At 35.5% G+C, this 20,268-nt stretch overlaps 1 protein-coding gene across 1 annotated transcript; it reads left to right on the top strand.

Annotated features, from left to right (window-relative positions):
* Window positions 1-3,471: 3,471 nt before the first annotated feature.
* On the top strand, window positions 3,472-17,744 carry mcur1 (mitochondrial calcium uniporter regulator 1). The gene is made up of 9 exons (XM_088643611.1): window positions 3,472-4,037; window positions 9,168-9,287; window positions 11,033-11,136; window positions 11,687-11,788; window positions 11,873-11,914; window positions 12,560-12,631; window positions 14,149-14,202; window positions 15,269-15,383; window positions 15,706-17,744. The coding sequence occupies exons 1-9, from the start codon at window positions 3,614-3,616 to the stop codon at window positions 15,759-15,761; spliced, it is 1,089 nt and encodes a 362-aa protein (XP_088499737.1). The 5' UTR covers window positions 3,472-3,613; the 3' UTR covers window positions 15,762-17,744.
* The last annotated feature ends 2,524 nt before the right edge of the window (window positions 17,745-20,268 follow it).

The following is a 20,268-nucleotide window of genomic DNA, read 5'->3' as shown; positions in this document are numbered from 1 at the left end:
TGTCTGTGTTGAAACATTGTCTTTTTTATTCATTTTCAATTATCTAATACATTGAACAGTACTAGTTTTTGTGAATTGCCTTAGTTATTTACTGTACTCATATTTTTAAAGCAGACTTTGCATAAACCACTAGATATATCATCATTACCTTTTCCCTTCACTTAAAGTTTTTGTTGTTTGTTGGAGACTCTGATACTATATAATTGTTTTTTGCTTTGTTGAAGTAATAATATTTTTTGTAACATGATCAGGTTTACTATTTCTTTGTTTTGGTATGTTTCATGTACAAATTGCAACCGCCAATCTAAGACACACGAAATAAGTAGGATATGGGACCTAGTCTCCTTAAACAATTTATCTAGGACTTTTCATCATAATGGCACCATGCAAACTCAACACAAAATCCTAACGGCAATAAGTAAAATAAACTCCTACTGGATTCCTACATCCTTACAAAACCTTGTACTTCTCTTTCACATGGGAAGCAACAGAACACCTTTCACACTTGCCTTTAAAGGAGAAATGTGGGGCTCCTATGGGAGATGTGAAGGATAGTTCAGGTGAAGGACACTCACTCAGTTCCAAAAGTGCTTTGGGCCCTCAATACTGCCCATTTTACACCTGCATGCTATCTACAATATTCTTCTCAGGAATCATTTTATTTCTGTGTATCTGTTTGGCTTCTCTCATGCATGGCATGCTGAAACAGTTTTATACTAGTTACATACTATACCAGGTGGAGTTGTAAGCAACCATTAACCTATTAAACTACAGCGAAATGTAAACAGCTCAGCAAGTTTCAGTTGGAAAAATTATTATAACTTGGGCCTGAAAATCATCAGTCAATATGTACTTTGGTCTAGCAGTAGTTCCTTAGCAAGATCTTTGTTTTCTCATGTCACTGCACAGCTAAAGAGTGACTAAAGTACATGTAGTTCAAGTAGGTGGCTGCGTCAGCATGCGTAGGCTGCAAAGGAACAAGTCAAGGTTTATTCCATGCTGAAAAGAGAAGAAAGGAAACACAATGTTTCGGCTGTGGAGCCTTCTTCGGGTGTGGACCAAACCTTTACTTGTTCCTAAAGAGTGACTAGATTCATCAGACAAGAGAATCTGTTAGTGCTCTTTTCTGCAGTTTCTCTAAGGCACCAAACTATAACTTTTACAAATTTAAAATATTGTTTAAAAATGCATTAAATTACAAACACAAATTAAATATAAGGCACTTTTGAATAGATATATTATTTTACATTTCTGAACTTATAGCTAATAAACTTCTATAAGGTATATTTTACAGAATATAATGAGGTTTTAACAGTTTGCTACAATAAGTTTTTAACATTCACAAGCTGTAACACTTTGGAAACGGTTGACCAATCATTCATTACTTTGAAAACAGTTGAGTTGGTGCGTGTTGGAATGTGGATGATGTGGGTTCTTTCCTATATGTACTTTGTGATCCTTCCCAAAACATGAAAAGTGCTATATAAATGCATGAAATAATTAAATAAATGTGTTTTGGGAGCTGTATTCATTACTATAGCATTCAGTTTTGCTATGCTTAATCAATTTATAGTTTTTTATCTCTCAATGAGATACTATTACTTAGAAGAATTTCTCAGTGAAAAGCAAGTGTAAATGTAAAATTTCATAAAGGTAAGCACATGGGAAAGAACAAAATTTTTAAGACCCCAAATTAAGATGGGTAATAGAAATATTTAAAAAATAGTTTACCACAGCATCTGTTAAAGTTGTTAATGATACTGTTTAAAAATAACAGTATATATATATAATATATACTGTATAATAATAGCGGGAAAACCTCACATAATCAGCAGATTATTGTCTCTAAGTGTTTTGATTTTTTTAAACAAATAGTCCTAGAAAAGAATTTGTGAAGAATGTAAGATACAACAAATAATTCTGAAATTGATTTTTCAGAAGCGTGGCAAATAGTAATTATGGAAAAAAAGATAGTGCCATTGATCATTATCAACTATTTTGGAGTATGGATTAAACATTTGTTACAATTAAAAGTTTGAATCTCCACTTTTTGTTTCTTTACTACAGAGGACTGAGGTATAATTCTTTGTCAATAACCGTAAAAATTAGAACACATATTTAACTGTGAGCTCAGGTGTTTGAGACTCCTGATTTATGAGAACATGTCGATGCTACAATTAATTTATTTTTGTTTTTTAAAGAAGTCTATTGCAAAAGAGATGAATCAATTATGCTTTAGAAAATGTACTTTCTAAAGTACACTTTAATCATCTCTTTTGCAATAGACTTCTTTAAAAAACAAAAATAAATTAATTGTAATTTAAATTGTAAATTAATTGTACTTTAAATGTAATCTCTGCTCTCCCACTATCAATCCCAGTTTGAGAGTGTCTACATTTTAAAACATGTCAGAGTTAGGTGGCTGTGGTCACTTAACTTGCTATTATTATTAAATTACATTACATTACATTAATACTTTTAGAGTAGTGAGACTCACTGCTGGACAGCTTCAGTCCAACAGGTTTTATGGGCAATATACTAGACTCAATGAGGAAAGAACTGGAAAAGATAGCAATGCTATTGTGATCATTGAATACCTTGAAATATTGGGTTTGAGTGACAAGTTTTATTTCTTCTCAATTGGGAACACAGTTTTAATATAAAAAACAATAAAATACAAATAGGGAGGTTATAACACAGGGTTTTGTTCCCTCTCCAACTTACATCTTACAAGCTCCCCACTTTTATAATAACAGCTATAGAACCCCACACTACAAACAAAAGAGCAGCACACACACATCCCAGCTTCCAGTCTGAAACTCTCGAAATGGCTGGATGGGTTAATTATTGGAAGCACAGCGAAAACAAAAGCCAGCAAGTGGGGGTTTCAGGAACTGAAGCTGAAATCCTTGGAAAATCTGTGAAAAAACTAGGATATGCAATCCAAAATATGATTCAAACATAAAAACAGAATTATAGATAAATGTTTAAAAAACTGCATTGCTTCCTGTGGTTTTTCCTTTTATGGCAAATAAATCGTTTGTGTAATTTTAAATCTGTAATGGCTGACTTCCATTGCTCTTACAGTATAAACCTTAAATCTGGTTTCTGTAGCTTTCCCATGCTTAGTCTGTGCCTCCTCATGGGTTCATACGTTTAGGTGATAATTATGTCTCTCTTTTTTTTAACACGATTCCAGTGTTCTTTCCTATACTTTTACCAAAAAAATCCCATTACTTTTATAACTTATAATATAAGATTAAAGTTATTTTAGACCAATACAGGTAAGATTTATTTTAAGACTTATCATTATAGTTAGTAATATTCCATCAGTCATTTGCTGAAGAGGGAAAGTTCTTATTTGAAACAAACGGAAGGTAAATACTGAAAACCATACGAAATGAGAAAACCCAACACATCTGGCGTGACGAAAATTATTCGCACTCCTGCAGCGAGCACGCTCTCGACTGCTGCGTGGTGACGTCAAAGTACATCGTAAAAGTTCGGTGCTGCTTCACTGCACAAGCGTGTGCGTTTGGCGGCCACGCGTTTTTTGGAGACATATGTGTGGACGATAAACTGATTTTTGGGGGGTACATAAAGAAGTGCGAGAATGCAACTAAAACGGCATTGGAAGTGTATAATTTTGAATACGCGGAGGGGATATTTGGGAAAGAACTTTGCTCTTACAGCTTCCGACGTTACACCCAGCACTGCTTTCCGGAGGCTGGGGACTGGTCAATGTGTTTTACCGGCTTTTACAAGCGGAGTTGTGTCAGGACGGGGCCGGGGTCACTCTGAATGGTGGACGCTGCCTTGTGTTGGAGTGGATCCCTGGAAAGGCCGGAGTGTGTCCTGTCCCGGGGAAGGGAGTGTGTCTAGATCTGCAGCCACAATGTTGCGGCTGACAAGCACAGGGAGATTGCGCTGCAGCGGTCGCACTGACCGGAGGAACAGACCTTGGCACAAAACGGACATCTTTGCGAGGGTCGAAACTGCTCTCTCGTTTTTTAAACGCACACGATTACTAGTTAGAGGTACGTATTGTCGTAGGACCCCTATGTTAAAAAATGTGCTTAACACGCTCACACTCAAAATCGACAGAAGTGGTGCTTTCCTGATCAGTCCCGGTAGCAATTAAAATGACTTGTCTGACAACTCGAAAGTAGTGTGCATATTAACATGTTGTGAACTAGAAACTAAAAGTAAAATCTACATTGTTAACTCTAGCATTTAATAAAATGTATATATCACGTTAAACGCTGCTAACTTCCTACTTCGCAGGGCGGATAGCAGTGGAAAAGCTGCCCTGGGTCTCTAAGCCCGTAGATTTAAATCTATCTAACGCCATAGATCTGGTAAAATAATGACAACAGTGTTCATTTCCATCATCCAAGTGTTCGGTCTTTTTAGAGCGTGTAACTAAATTGGCCACATTATTTGAATTGCGGGTGCACCATGCATACAATAATTTGAAGGATATACACCAGTGTTTTTACACGGTGACTAGAAGAGACCGGTTTACAGGCAGCACACGCTGCTACTGTACAATTTGGGTTTTCAGAAACGGACACCAGAAATCTTAATCGTAAAAGTGTTTTGATTCTGTATCCAGAAAAAAAATATCTGCTTTTTGTCAAAAATATCTGCTTTAGAAGTAAGTCGCACATACAGTTTGTGCAAGCCATTGAAAACAATAGCAAAGACGTTTTGGCTTATGATGTGGCAAGGTTTGTATTAACAAAGGTGTGCGAACAAGGTGAGGAAAAATTAATCGCACGATGCAGTGATGGCTTTCATAACAATGTGTGAATTAACTGAAAGGGAACAAACACATTGGTAAGAGGCCTTCATATAACAGTGAGAGACTGAAAACAATTCACTGGGTCATTAATTTCAGTATTTATAAATGTAGATGGCAAAGCTTAATTGGGACTGCTGAAGTCTGATGAACCCTCAAACTGTTATTAGCCTACCCCTGCCCAGCATTAAAAAATCACGTTTTCAAGGAAAGTTTTACAGTTTAGATTCATCATGAATACAGTAGCTGGGTGGTCATGGTCTGTTATGTGGAAGTCTGTTTAGGCCAGTGGCAGATAAGAGACAGCTCTGATTCTCAAGCCTGAGGAGAGGCCTGTCATGTGCATTAAATAATTGTATTAAAATAATGTAAGGTGCATCATTTTCTACTGTAAAATAAACATTAATTATAAAATCTTTTTAAACAAAATGCATCATACAATTCAGAAACATTTCTGTTTTCAAGTGTGCAATAATGATTTTATGCAACGTCTTTTTAAATTGTTTACAAGATAATTGAATTATTTTTTTCATATGACTTTAGAGCATTTTGAACCAGGTAATTGTAGATATAGGATATATGGTGAAACAATTACACTCACTGAACTGAGAAACAATACTTTTTACAGAGTATCACTGCAGACCTATTGTGTGTAAATACAAAATTATCCCAGTACACAATCATTTCTGGGCCATTCCCTTTTTGCCCTAGTGTTTATTGGTGATATCATCAGTGACAGGTGCAAACGGGTTCCAAAAGAATAATATCCGGGTGTTATAGGTTAAATTATTCCTGTTATGTTAAATATCCTGTTTCCAATTGGGGATAATGGACATGCACAGCCCAGTAAAGCAGTGATTCTTCTCTCAGTGTAAATATGTAATTAGATTAGATTAGATTAGATTATTCTTTATTGCCACACTACAATAGTTGGTGGAATTTGCTTTTGGTACAGCAAGGAACACAGATGAGACATACATACAACATATACAGTACACATTTAAATAGGACAGGAGATAAACAAACATTGTCACATACATATGTAAACAACTATCCCTAATTATACAATGAAATTCAAAATTCAACGCAAATTCAGAGTTCATATGGCAGTGGGAACGAAGCTGAGGTTGAAGCGAGCAGTCCTTGAGAGGAAGGATTAGAAACGTTTTCCAGAAGGGAGAAACTGAAAGAGATTATGAGCTGGGTGAGAGGGGTCTGAGATGATTTTCTTGGCACGACTGGAGGTGAGAGTTGAATAGAGAGATGAAATGGAAGGGAGTTCACAGCCAACAATATTTGCAGCTTTGGACACAATCCTTTCCAGTTTGCCTTTTGAGTAGTTATCCAAGCTCCCATGCCAGACTGTAATAGAGATTGTCAGAACACTTTGGATTATGGCTGTGTAAAATAAAAGGAGGAGTATCCGGTGTTTTTTGACTTGCCTAAGAAAAAACGTCCTCTTCTTAACTATGTGGTCATTGTTGGTGCTCCATTTAAGATCACTGTTTATGTATGTACCCAGAAATTTAAAGGAGTTTGTGGTCCCTTTAGGAAGATCATCAATGAAGATTTGGAAGTTTTGTGTTCTGGATGCGTCAGATGTCAATGATGATGTCCCTGGTTTTAGAAGCATTGAGTAGAAGTTCATTGTCCAAACACCAGGCTGTTCCCAAGTCAGTCTGTTTTCGGTAACAAGTCTCATCATTATTCCAGATCAGGCCGACAATGGTAGTGTCAGCTGCTTATTTGAAAATCTTGACAGTCATCCCGAGATGTGAGGTTGTTTATGAAAAGGGAAAAGAGCCAAGGAGATAGGACACAGCCTTGGGGATCATATATGCTGTTACCAATTCATACAACTGTGTTCTCTTTCTTCTTTTTTTCAGCATGGAATAAACCTATTACTTGTTCCTTTGTAGGAAAAAGTCATACAACTTGCATTCTTTATTTTTCTAACATCTTCTCCTCTATGTTGGGTGATATTTCCTCATATGTTTTAGTGTTTACTGAATTGTCTGAGTTATTTGGAGATAATGTTGTGCTGAAATAGAGATCTTGGGATGCTTTGACAAAAATGCAGATACAAAATTCTATATGTTTGAGTAAATGAAGATCAAATCTAGTACAAATATTATGAATATAAATTATTCATAAGATACAAGTACATTGTAAACCTTTGTAAAGTAACTATGCTGTAACAGTAAACATTTTGATTTCAGAATCCCAGTCTATGGGATCTGAGTTCATTCTTGATATTCTTGGGCAGTAGGTATGCTGGAATGCCACATAACAACCAGTTGACATTTTTATTTATTTGAATGTTGTGTCTGTGTACAATATGATTCTTCTTTTATGAAGGTGCACATTGCTAAGCAGTCAAATGTAAAGGGAATGTTTTTAAATAGCTTCCAAATGATTTAACCTCTAAGTCCTTCAAATGGTTTATGCTGAATCTGAAATTTCCCTAAGAGGATTATTGTGTTGTAGTGATAGCAGACTATAAATAGGGTCTTTTCCACTGGATTATCACAGGCGAAGTTGCCTGTTCTTCATGGGCCAAAGTGTAAAAGAGTGAAATCACAGTGATATTTTCAGCTCCCATGTGACACTGAATTGGAAGTGATTAGAAAAAGGATAGATGTTGGCATAGTTCACTTTCTCAGCAACATAATGCCCAGTTATAGTTACACTCACAAGACCAGTTTTACATATGTTCCAAAAATGAGTTTAGCTTAACATAAACATTGCATGACCATATCTATAATTAATGACAATTAATGGTAACAGCGACAGTAATACACCCTTTATAACCTTGTTTACCGTTTTGCTTATACTTTGTTGTATTTCAGTGCACGATAACAGACCCCATTTCCCGGTCAAGTTAATGATTTGCATTTTCTTCGCAATGTGAAGAAAAATGAAACATTTGACACCTTACAAAAATTACAAGAAAAGAGCCGAAATTCACGTTCCACTCCAATGGCATGTGGGCCACTTTGTTCTTTTCCAAGGATCCTGGAATTGCAAGTAGCAGCCAGTGGTTACAAGAGGGAGAGCTGATTAGGAGGTTTGCCAATGGGCTACACATCAGAAGTTTACAAGAAGGGTTGTTCATTGTGTATTTCTTGAACACTGGGAGGGTGTTAGTTTGATGATAGCATTTAGCAACATGTTGATTGCATCGTCGGCCAGCAAATGGCCTGAAAAAGGACTCGATAACAGAGCAGCTTTGATTTTACGCCAAGATGGGAATTAATTTTTCAGCTCATTTTTACTCACAGGTGGAAGCAGGTCAAAAATATCACTCTGATAAAGGCACTGCACATTTAGTGATCAAACATTAAACTTCAAAATGGGGAAAATAAGGGTGGGTGTTTCTCCTTAACCCAAATGAAAATGGATGAACATTCTTTTCATATTTCCAAATTATCTGGGTCATATTTCCTTGTCTGCTGTCAGACAAGACTGTAGCAGTTTTATTTGTACTGTATGTTTTTCTGATCCAGTAAATGTTCTGTGTAAATCTGTATCAAATTGAAATTTTCTGATTGTACACCTTTACCCCCCAAGCACAGTACCAAATCATAAAACAGTTCAGACAGATGCATATAATTCAGTATTTTTTTACTTGCATTTCTTAGGGTTTTTCATTTTAGAATTGTGTTTTTCTTTTGTTTCAAAGCAGTCATTTAAAGGTTTGATTGTTAATTTTATTTTTTATAGAAAGCATTCCATCACATTCATACTGGAGAACAACAGCCTCTCTGGATTAATCAAACCTAGTTGAACATTGTCTCATTTTTATGAGACGTTTCTATAACATAAAAATGTTTAATGTTCTCAGTTTTCATTTGTGTTTTATCGTTTTTTCTACACTTACGAATACTGAAGCCCCGCTGTATTAGAATGAGCAGCCTTGGCACAGAAGCCCAGTAATAACAGGTGACAGAAAGGAAGTCAAGCCCAAAAGAGAAGCTTGATGTTAAGCGTGAAAAGGTTTTGATGGACATGAATGTTTTGTACAGGCGTTATGAATTAAAAAATTGACACCTTCCCCCATTTCATGCGTTGTCTGACTTTATTTTTTTATCAGGGAGTTCTGTAAAATTTGAAATGTAATAAAAAAATCTTGATGTCAAATATGCTTTCATCTCTTCTAGCTAACTCATGCATGTCTCTAGTCATAATTATGAACAAGAAACTGAGCATAGTGTGCTCGTATAACACCATAAATGTAGTGAAGAACAGAAAGTTGTTCAAACTCTGATTGGAAACGTGGTCCAGCTGTATTGCAGTTTAGAACCTTTTGCTTTAATACGTATGCACATAGCATGTATTTTATTTCCTTTTTCTTTGGTCTGTTTAGAATTGAACACTTCGATTAAGGTCTTCCAGTATGACTTGAAAAACGTGGAAGCAGCAAAGTCAGAAAGCAGGAAGTTCTATTTTGACACCCATGCAGTGGTTCGTCTTCTGGAAGAAAAAGGTGGGTCATCCCTGAAAACTATTTTTCTTAGTTCATTTGGTGACCAGAATAAAAAAAGACCCCAGCACTTCTACACACAAGTTTCTAATTCTTCAAAATATTTTTATTTCTTACCCTCCTTTTCCAGTTACAAATGTATTGAAGGGTAGCACCACATTTTGTGACGTTTGTAAGATGCAAATTCACTAATGCAGCTGCTCATAAAACATTTAATTTCATGTACATGTAACAAAACGTTCTTCAAGCACTTTGTCACTGACCTGAAAAGTGATAATGTAAAGTAATTAAGCCTGTAGAGATTGTTACATTTGTCAGTCAAGTAGTTTTTAAGGGTTCTCCACCCTTCTTATTAAATAAATAATGACTGACTTCAGTTTACATAAGTAACTTCAGTATTTTTTTTTATCTTATGCTTATAATATGTAGTTACACAAAGTTAATTATTGGGTTTAACAGACACTGACATTACATAAAAAATCTATAGTTAAACCTCAGGACCCTCCATACAGAAACATTTGTACGTCTATATTGTAATTTAATAGGTAGTGTTAACATTCAAGGGTTCTGACACCAGCTTATATGCTAACAAATAATAAAGATAAGCAATTTTACCTCTGTAAAATCTGGAATTGCAGTGTTATAAGGCACATGTCCCTTTTATTCTCCGTCACAGCTGTGAAGATGGATTAATAATTAGGCCCAAACCTAGACAAGACTTTACTATTAGCAATAAATATCTCAACTGTAAAACACAGGATTGTTGTTGCACACAAATGTGACAATAAATCTGTTAAAAATATATAACAACAAATAAACAGGTATTTACAATTGGTGAGTTATACAGTTCTGCTTACTATAGATCTAGAGAACTCCACAATTCTAAGACCATAGAAAACACTAACAGGTCAGCGAGAGAAAACTTTTGTTTTAAGAAAAGAGCATCCTTGCTAGGTCAAAATCTCTAAGACATGGATGCCAGCAACTTTATGAGAACCAATTTCACTATTCTAAAAATCCATCATTAACAAAAAAGAGTACATTTCAGGAAAGAGATCAGAATTTCCTAAATTAAATAAGACAGTAAGCTATCTTATAATAATGTGTAGTGTCAAGTACTCTTTTCAGCCTTCAAATTGGCTGGACAGAATGTGTTTCGTTGTCTGGTTTAAACAAAGGAGGTCTCCCAGTGTTCAGCTTCCTTTCCTGAACATGCCTATTTTGTCTTTATGATGTGATCCATTCCTTGGGAGGCTGGATTAATCATACTGTATATGGTTGTCTTAATGATTTACAGTGAAGTTAATTGACCAGGAAAACCATTAGGAAACACCCTCATCATCTGTGATTTCCTCCATGCTGGCTTGCCTTCAAGTGCAAGGACAGCTAGGTACTGAAAATACCACCAAGCAATAAAATCAATATACAACTTTCTAAGTAAGGAAATGCAAATCTTGCTACCCTGGATGAAACTCCGCTGCTCCTTCCTCAAAGACATCATCACAATATTATACCGTTTCACTGTGAAAGTACAAATGAATAGAGAGAAGAAGAAGAGAATTCTACTTCTAATTCTAAATGAGAAATTCTCATTCTAAATTCTAGCCACTGCGAAGTTCATGGTGTGTTAAATCATGCCTAGTAAAAAATTAACAACATGCTGAGCTTTAGGCTTGTGATGATGAATGTCCTTATTTAACAATGATAACTGATATTTCCACACGGTCTTTTTTATATATTTTTTTCAGGGTTCAGCACTGAACAAGCAGAAGTGCTAGTGACTGCTCTAATAAAAATTACCAATTCCAACATGGACGTCATTTACAAAGACATGGTGACAAAGGTTCAACAGGTGAGATGCCTTTGACTCAAGACAGTCTACATTATATATTTTTACATCATTGTATCCTTAAGGATAAAAGCACTGCTTTTTTGGATCGCAGTGCAGTCAGTACAACTATTTATTTTATGCAGTTAATTGCTATTTATGGATGACGCATAGCATTTTTATGGCTTTCCTTTTGTGAATTAAGGTATACAGTACCTTTATTGGGAGGAATCTTAGTTTTATACTTCTCTAGTCATGACCATATAGAAAACAATGGAACTAAGAAAAAGAAAAGCCTCCTATGAACCATCACCATATGTGTGGTAACTTTTCAGCAAAAACTCAGCTATTCTCACTAATTGACTTTCAAAGAAATTATTATTGATATGATCATTTTATATTTTATATATATTCATATATAATGAATATATAATTATTCATTATATATATATATTTCACACTGCAACTATGAAAATGTATTTTATTTTTCCATCAGTGTTTTATATATCAAGATCCACATATCATCACCTAAGACGTGGCAATTCATTTGAAATGTTATCACTGTAATTGGCAGGAGATCATGCTTCAGAAAGTGATGTCACACATTGCTGCCGTGAAGAAGGACATGATAATCCTGGAGAAGAGTGAGTTCTCTGCGCTGCTGGTTGAAAATGAGGTGAGCTAAAGTATCATAAAGATATAGATGGCATACATTTGAAAATTCAGGAACACTAGAGTCTAACTTTTTTTTTCATTTTAGAAATTAAAGCTTGAGCTACAACAACTGAAGATACAAGCAGCTGTGAGTATTTTTTAATCCTTTTAATATTAAGGATTTAGTTTGTATTTGTAAGGTTTTTCTGTTTTTCCATTACTTCCCGATTTTCCGATAGGCCGATAGAATGAACTTCTTCGTGATTGTAGAGGTTGTTTCAGGCGATCTGCTTGAGTAGCCCAGGTCATTTAATACAGTTGCTTCCCCTGCCACACACACAGACCTCCTTATACTTCGGTATATGTACACAAAATCCAATTAGGAATATTATTTCAATGTATAAATATCTTGGCATAGGGTGTGGTCAGTCAAAGTGAGGTATAACATTTACGTTTGGAATGGCTTTTTAATGGAAGAAAATGTTCATCTTTTGGTAGTATTACTGCTTATCCTGTTTAAAGTTTGTTCAGTATTTATTTTCACAGTTCCTTACTTTGATGTATAAGTTCAATGGATAGGATTTGCCTCTAATCTTAGTCTTAAATGTGATTCAGGAATGTGTCATTTAGAGAGCTCTGCGTGCACCAAGAAAACAACCCAGATTTTGATCAGTCGTACTGCATGTGTCCATTCTGCATTCTGAAATAAGGAATGGATGTGACACATCTGTTCCAGTTCTTAATTTTCTAAGACGTGTGAAATTTTGGCAATTAATAAATGCTGACTTTGCAGGATGAGATGAACAAAATACGTTCAGATGCAATCCTGGAATTGAACATAGAAAAGAGCAGGGTGAAGGAAATGGTAAGTCTACATTTTGTTTGTGCCTTTTACAATTTCAGGCAACTCCTTAAGGAGTTGTTTACAGCTTATAGCCTTTTAGCTAAATAGCACCAACTACAATGTTTGTGATGCTTGCAAGCCCATTAATTCATTTGGCATTTGATTGTTCCGATTTTCTTAATCAGGATGGTTTTATATGTAATACAATACAAATTAAAAGAGCAGTAATCTTCCCATAATTTCTGGGACAATCTTTAAGCACTTCCCATTAAAGGGGACCTGCAGTCCCAGTTTCTCAGACTGGTTATTACCTCTTGTAACAAAATAAAATCATTGACACTAGAGAAAAAGTTTACATATTTCGAATAAAGTTAGAAATCATAAACTTTGTGTAAGCACTGTAAGTCGCCATGTTGTTGTCACGGGCAAGAGCGATAGTTCCTATGAATTGTGACATGATGCGGCCCTGCCTGTGATAACTTCCTGTAGTCACTGTAATAACTAATGTAATGCAATGTACGAGTGAATTAAGTACAGGTTGTGTAGCAGACATTTCACCACAGAAATATTCCAACATGATCTGCATACAGAGTTAAGAAGTATGTAGTATGTCTTGGCAAAACTGTCTCGAAGTCGAGAGCAATATTTCTATTGGATTAAAAGAGATGTATGCACAAGCCTCCTTCTTTACAATGTAATGGGGCTGCTTCCTGTCACTGGAAGTTGTGTTGCCTCGTTCTGAATAGCAGAATATGGCACAGCACATACCTGGAAAGTTTGTCTGTTTTGTGGTGTAAATTGGAGGTTTTATAGGTTACTGTGTACATTTTACTTTCTTTGTGGTTTGAAATGCACTCATCAATGCTGATTCTTTCTAATCCCAAAATATAAAAAATATTGTTGCATTTCCTCTTTAAGTGAAAATGTCAGTGCCTTTCTATTTTTAGTGATAATGCTTAAGGGAGAATAGTACGTAGTGCTGATTTTCATTTTGTTACTTCTTATGCAATAGTGGTTCTAAAAATAAACGAGAGGAGACATTTAGTCGTTTACCTTTCTTATTTAGTCGCTTTCATTAAACAACAGGAAATTCAGTTAAACGAACGTGCCTGAGTAGATTGTTCCACCTAGTACCACTCTTTGTGTAATGAAATATATTTCCATTCTCAGTATTAAGTGCACTTCTTCTTAGTGTGCACTTGTTATTTTATATCCCAAAATAAGTCACTAGGTTATCTTTGCCAGAACATTTAAGAATTTGAAATATTTGTATAAAATTCCTGCGTAATCCAGTGTATTCAGTGATGAAGAGATTTGCTTAATTTAAACTGTGTATGGTATTCCGGTTTAGAGCTTGAATTAATGTTGTGTTTTATGGTACACTTATTACAGGTAAAAAGAGGTAGCATAAGGGAAGCCACCAGAGCCTGAGAAGTCATTTGTTTCAAACCCAGAATAGAATTGAACTTTTGTTTGTATAATAAAGATTGAAAAATCAAATTGAAATGAGTCAATGCTAACGAAAACACTGTTTTCAGTACGCCGATCATGAGAGGAAACTCCTGGAATTGAGGACTGAAACGGTTGAAATGGTAAGCGAGTTTGTAGACTGTATGAAACTATGAAACTACAGTCATTTGAAAAACTAAATATGATGTGACTGTTTTTCAACCTATGACACTTGCTTAAGTAGAAAATGGAAATTTTCATTTTAATTTTAAGGTCATTCTCATCTTTCCACTCCATTCAGTTTTCAAATTGTGCGTGTAAAACATTAGAAATAATCATAAAACATACACTATCTAAAACTCTATATTGTTATCACTGACTGTACTTAAAAAGGCCTCAAGGCAGTGTGGCCACAGTATCGTGTAACCCACCCATCCATTTACGTCTAGTAGCTGTTTAGTCCAATACAGCATTGAAGTGAGCCCGAGTCTATCGCAGAAGGCACTGGGTGTTGTATTCAAGAATTTGCATGCCGCTCCTTCACTTAACATTTAGACCAGTCATGTTTTCTTTTATGTTTAATTACATAATTTATTTCAACAAAATTTCAAATGCGTGATGAATAGAATAAACTTTTTAAACGTACCTAATGATAAGCAATATGACTAGATTAGGGCACATGTTACAGAGATGCTTAAACCTCTATATACGAGATATCTGAAATTGTTGGGATAGTAAATGAATGTTCAGAATGCCCTATTTCCACATAGCCCAATATCTGACAGCCATAGCTTGTGCCTGGGCATGACTAGAGAATAGTATATGCTAGATTCCTCATGAATATGGATCTCGATCAAGCTCATAGGGAGAGACTGGAGCAATGTCTCTGACCCTAAGGTTCTGTTCCATTGTCCTGTTTACTGTGCAAGTCTGTGTGAGTGCTCACATCTGACTTGAGTATGCCTGCATGGTAAAAGTGTTGATCACATTTGCACACCGTGAAGGGCTACCAATAGTTTGCTCCTGCTGAAGATCTTTTATATATTAATTTTTGGGGAATCTGAAAATAAATAATATTGTCCCTGAATTAATTGCATGTCAGGACAAAGCATTTGTGAATATCCTTTGGAACAAGAGGTTAATTTACTGTACTGGTCTTGATGTGCATGTAAATGTTAACTCAATTACATAATCATTCATTTTGCCCAGCATTCAGAGCAGGACCGTGCTGTGACACAGACTATTATGAAAATAGACACTGAAGTTGCAGGCTTGAAAACCATGCTCGAATCTCATAAGCTTGACACCATCAAATATCTTGCGGGTAAGTAGTCTTGTTTTAATTGTTGGAATTCAACTATTTCATATACAAAAATCATGACTGAAATCTTTGATTCATCCTTTTTTCATTTGTGAACTGGAAAGCCAGACACGTCAGCATCTGCATGTCAAGTGATAGGTCTCTAAATCATGAGTTGTCTTAATGAATATCCTTCGTTGTTAAATGCCCATTACCTTGTCATGAAACTGAATTGCAGTTTTAAAATGCAAGCTTCTCCATGACTTACCATTTTTTTTGTTTCAATAGAAAGGTACCTTAATATTTGATGTGAATTACTTATTGATTTGTTTTTGTTTCATCTTAGGTTCAGTCTTCACCTGCTTGACAGTAGCTCTTGGGTTTTACCGAGTCTGGATGTGAATCTATATCTTTGAAAAACATTACCCATGTGTGCAGTTAACTGGAAGCTTCCCACATCTCTGCTCCACTGCTATCCTGAAGAGGCAACAAACCTGTGAATGTGCTTTCTATTGAATTATTTTCACTCTATGTTACTGCAACATTACCACTTTTGAGATGTGCATTTTAAACAGGTGATATGTCTAAGACCGACAGGTTTTTGAGATGGTAAAACATTAAAAGTAATATTTTTAAAATGTTTCCAAAGATCATGCCCACAAAGCTTTATGAATTGAGAAATTGAGATTATTCAAGTCTTAAATAACACTGGAAGTGATTGTGGGTCTTCTGCCACGTAGGTGAGTATGAGACTACTGCATCACACAACCATCAAAAAACTCAAAGGCAGCCCTTTGCATACAAGGCTGATTGTCATCTGTTGCACCACTGCTTATGTCCAGCTGAGGTCACTGTACAACCATGTCCTGCCTGGAGGTCCAATTTGTTAAGTTTCAGGAAACATAAATATTTACTGATAAGAATCAGATGTCTTTTACATGTTTAAGTGATGAATCTATAGAGATGTTTTTCAATAATGGAGCAAGACCAAGGAGACACCAATCAACATGAAAGCATTATACCCTAAAGTGTCTCTCCAGTAAACCAAGCAGATTGAGACACAACATCATATTAATCCTTATTTTTACTTTCTGAACAAACACCCTGAAAACTTGTATGGATTTCTGTAAGTGGGTCCTTTGAAATGTGGTTCACATTACGCATGGTATATGTGTAGTAAGCGCATGGTATGTGCGTATACAGACTTAAACAGTATATGAATATAAATATGTATTCATATACCTATGAACAGGTAAATGTTCAGGCTGAGAGGTAAAGAAAAGAAACATATTGGCTGTGGAGAATGTCTCTGGTTAAGCCATTTGAATAACCCAATGATCAGTTCAGATGGCATTAATTGCATATAAAGGCAAAGCTTTGAGTATAGCCTTTCTATAGCTTGAATATTTTAATCGGGTGCCTGTGTACTGTATGCTTATGTGGTATAAAGAGGTTTGGCTTGTTTAGAATTTTTAAGGATATTTGCTTTTATCCTTGCAGATAAGTCATTGCCACAGCTGCAAGGATAAATCATGCATCTCTGAAAGGTTATCATCTCTCATGCAGAGAATGTACGCTCGTACATCATTCCTGGACAGTTTGTTTCTGTTATCAGAAACACTTCTGTTATCAGCAATACCATTTTTGTGAGGACCACCAGCTGAAATATAGAATTTGGCTGCAGTCTGTCACATGGAGTGACCTTCAATAGCTAAGCCTTTGATTTCTTCATGCTCCTTGTATGATATTTCCTCCCAGAACCCGTAGTTTTAACCATGCATTCACCACAATCCATTTGTATCACGGCCTATTTTAAATTTTCATGGTAATTTTTCTTCTTCCTGTATGGGTGTGGAACTTTCTGATTGCTTACATGACTGCCAGTCACAGTACACTGTCAATATATCACTGTACAATAGTACATTGTGCTTTTACACAAGATGGTATTCTGCTGTGTTATTTGTGTATTACACCCAGTTTCTTCAGTGTTTCTTTAATTAGTAGTAGTATTTTATGTGTAAATATATACATATATATGTGTATAATAATTTCTACAGGTCTCTTCCTGAAAAAGGACCTATTGTCAACAGGCAGTGCTTCTGCTGTAAGCCTGTATTTTTAATTACTTTGACATTTCTTAATTTGACAAAATAACCTATTGATGGTGATATTGTCATTAAGTGCATATTTAAATCATAGATGCCTTGATTTTTCAGTAAGATATTGTATATAACATAATATTACTGAGATGTACAGAAAAAAGTTGTAACTATTATTGCATTATTAAAATATCAGCACAATATTTATATTTATACTGTTACTTTTATATAATTATATTACTTAATATACTGACGGTATGATTAATAAAACATAAAGGAAAATACAGATGGCTTGTGATGAATTTTGCCATGACTTTAAAAAATAGGTCGTTGTAGATTTCTTTGAATGCATTTGTCAAATCAAATAAATTGATAATCGTGAGGAAAGTAACATCTCAAAACTTGAGAGTCCTGAAGTAATGAAACCATTTCATGAGGTTTATCACCAACTCTTTTCTTATGCTTCAAAGTGCAAGTGTCTTAATTCTCTTAGTAAAGAGTTTTGTATTTGTAAATTGATTAAAAAAATGTAATTAATTCCCTCTCTTCCACAACAGTGCATTATTAAACAGAATAATTTGGAGAAGATCACTTATAGTGGATAGCACAGCACTGTCATCAGGTGGGGAAGATGTCTACCATTCAGGGTCACCAAAATGTCTCTAAGGAGATTTGAACCAAGAGAGTTGCAACTTGTTATATGCTTTTCACTTGCAGGAATGACCACAGAGGACACTAGGAGCTTTGGAGTATGGTGGCCCTATGTCCCATGGCAGGTTTCAAAAGGCATACATGACTGACATGTACAGTAATTGCTGGTGCATTGTGTTGCTACCAGTGCTTTAAGAAATATTTTAAATGGAATATTGCATTAGACTGTATACTGTATGTTTGTTGATAAAAGTACCTTTAAATATTTAGGAATGCCATTTAAAGGTCTAAACATTCAAAAGAAGAAATAGCATTCACATAGCAACAGCAGAATCTGGAATAAGCAGTTTTTTAAACTGTCGTGCTTCTAAAGGAGAAACCCTGGCATCTCTCATTGTCTGCAAATTCCTGTCCTATGAATCACAACATATGTGGAATCCCATGGGGCAGTGGTGCAGAATGGCCTATCCAGTTCTTTGTCATCAGCCACAATATCTGTATTCTTGCTCTGAAATGGAGGGGACATGTTAAATGTCTTTTTTAATAAAGCTATTTTTGTAGATGGGCACACAGAGCTCTGAAGAAGGTTTTTTATGACTATTAGAAATAGTTTAATAGTTTTGTATTTATCGTGCGGTTTTGATGGAGCTGACATATGCAATCAATATTTAATCACAGCCCCACCTAAATATTGGAGAAGGGTGTGTTCTGGAAGAGTACATTGAACAATATGTGGTATCTACCATGATACCTGAGGATTTTTTAAAGCATTAGTAGCAGGCATATGCCTGTGGTGTATCACTGGTGGTAACAGCTGACCTGGTTAATGTATTCATTCCAGAAAGCCTGAAGGTACTGCAGGCAGGTATCAACATATACAAAATCCCACAGACAGAAAGCACAACTCATGCTGTAATAAGCCTATTGAACCACATGACAGATGTTAGGTTCTATACGTTATGAGAAGACCCATATCTTTACGGACATCTGGGAACATTAAGTGAAATGAGTACTGTGATCTGTACTCAATGCCAAAGGTGAGCCAGAACACTGTTGTAGGTAAGGGTTAAACTTATGTGGTAGGGTGGTTTTGTATGAGATGTTTTTACACCCATACACACCCATCCATTTTCTAACTGCTTCTTCCAATTTAGGGTCACGGGGTATCGGGTGCTTATCCTGGCAAGTTTGTAAGGAAAAATACTTTTTTTTTTCGAGAAATTGTTGGTATTTAAATAAATAGATGTGTTTTAGTGCAAGTTGAAGAAGCAGAAAATGTCCAAGAAGAAAAACGTTATTAAAACAAGCACAATAAATGTGATTACTGAATTACTTCCTCAGCATTCTTAACAACCCCACGGGTTTGATGTTGGCAAAAGGATGTTTGTGTTGTGTTGTGAAAATTGTTTTCCAAACTTCATAGCCTAAAAAGAGTAACCTCATGTTTAACAGTAATTGTGAATTTGCTACTGTATGTAAACTATTGGAAAGCAAATTGCACCACACAGGAACCCAGCGACCTGAAACTTACGAAACAAGATAATGATCATGACATGACTTGAGTTTCACTCCTTTTTATTAACGATGACATCATTTCACTTAATCAAATTCCTCCTCCTCCAAAACATAGTCTAAACATATACCACAGTACAGCACAAGTAAAAGATGCATTGTTCTGAGAGTTTTTATTTAATGGTTGGATAAAGTATCAGTTTACATTTGATAGAGGTCAAATATGTAGGTTTTAGTTCTTGAGAGTTAATTGGTAAAATTGCATCTAACAGGTAAAGACATTCTATTTCTTACCCAGGCCTAGGCTTTAAGGCACATATAACATACTATCTCCTACAGTATGTCCTGTGTGCTGGTAAGGCAGAATTGTATGTTAATAGAGAAATACTGAAGCAACCCCAAAGACACTTGAGATTTTAACTGCTTTTGGAATGACAGCTCATTTATCTTTGCAATGAAGATAAATTATACTGAAGTGCCCTACAAGAAGGTGATTATTGATGAAAATGGGTGAACCCCAGACAAATCCTTTGGGAACCTGGGAAAAGGATTTATGTGCAATTTGTTATAGCAAAAACTGACTTTTTTCATTGTTTGCTTTAAAAGAGAAAAAGAGTAGCTTTAAATACAGTGAGGCATAATGCTAG

The sequence above is a fragment of the Lepisosteus platostomus genome, chromosome 8, assembly GCF_059453375.1.
Source record: "Lepisosteus platostomus isolate fLepPlt1 chromosome 8, fLepPlt1.hap1, whole genome shotgun sequence".
Lineage (NCBI taxonomy): Eukaryota > Metazoa > Chordata > Actinopteri > Semionotiformes > Lepisosteidae > Lepisosteus > Lepisosteus platostomus.
This window is presented reverse-complemented; position numbering and strand designations above follow the sequence as displayed.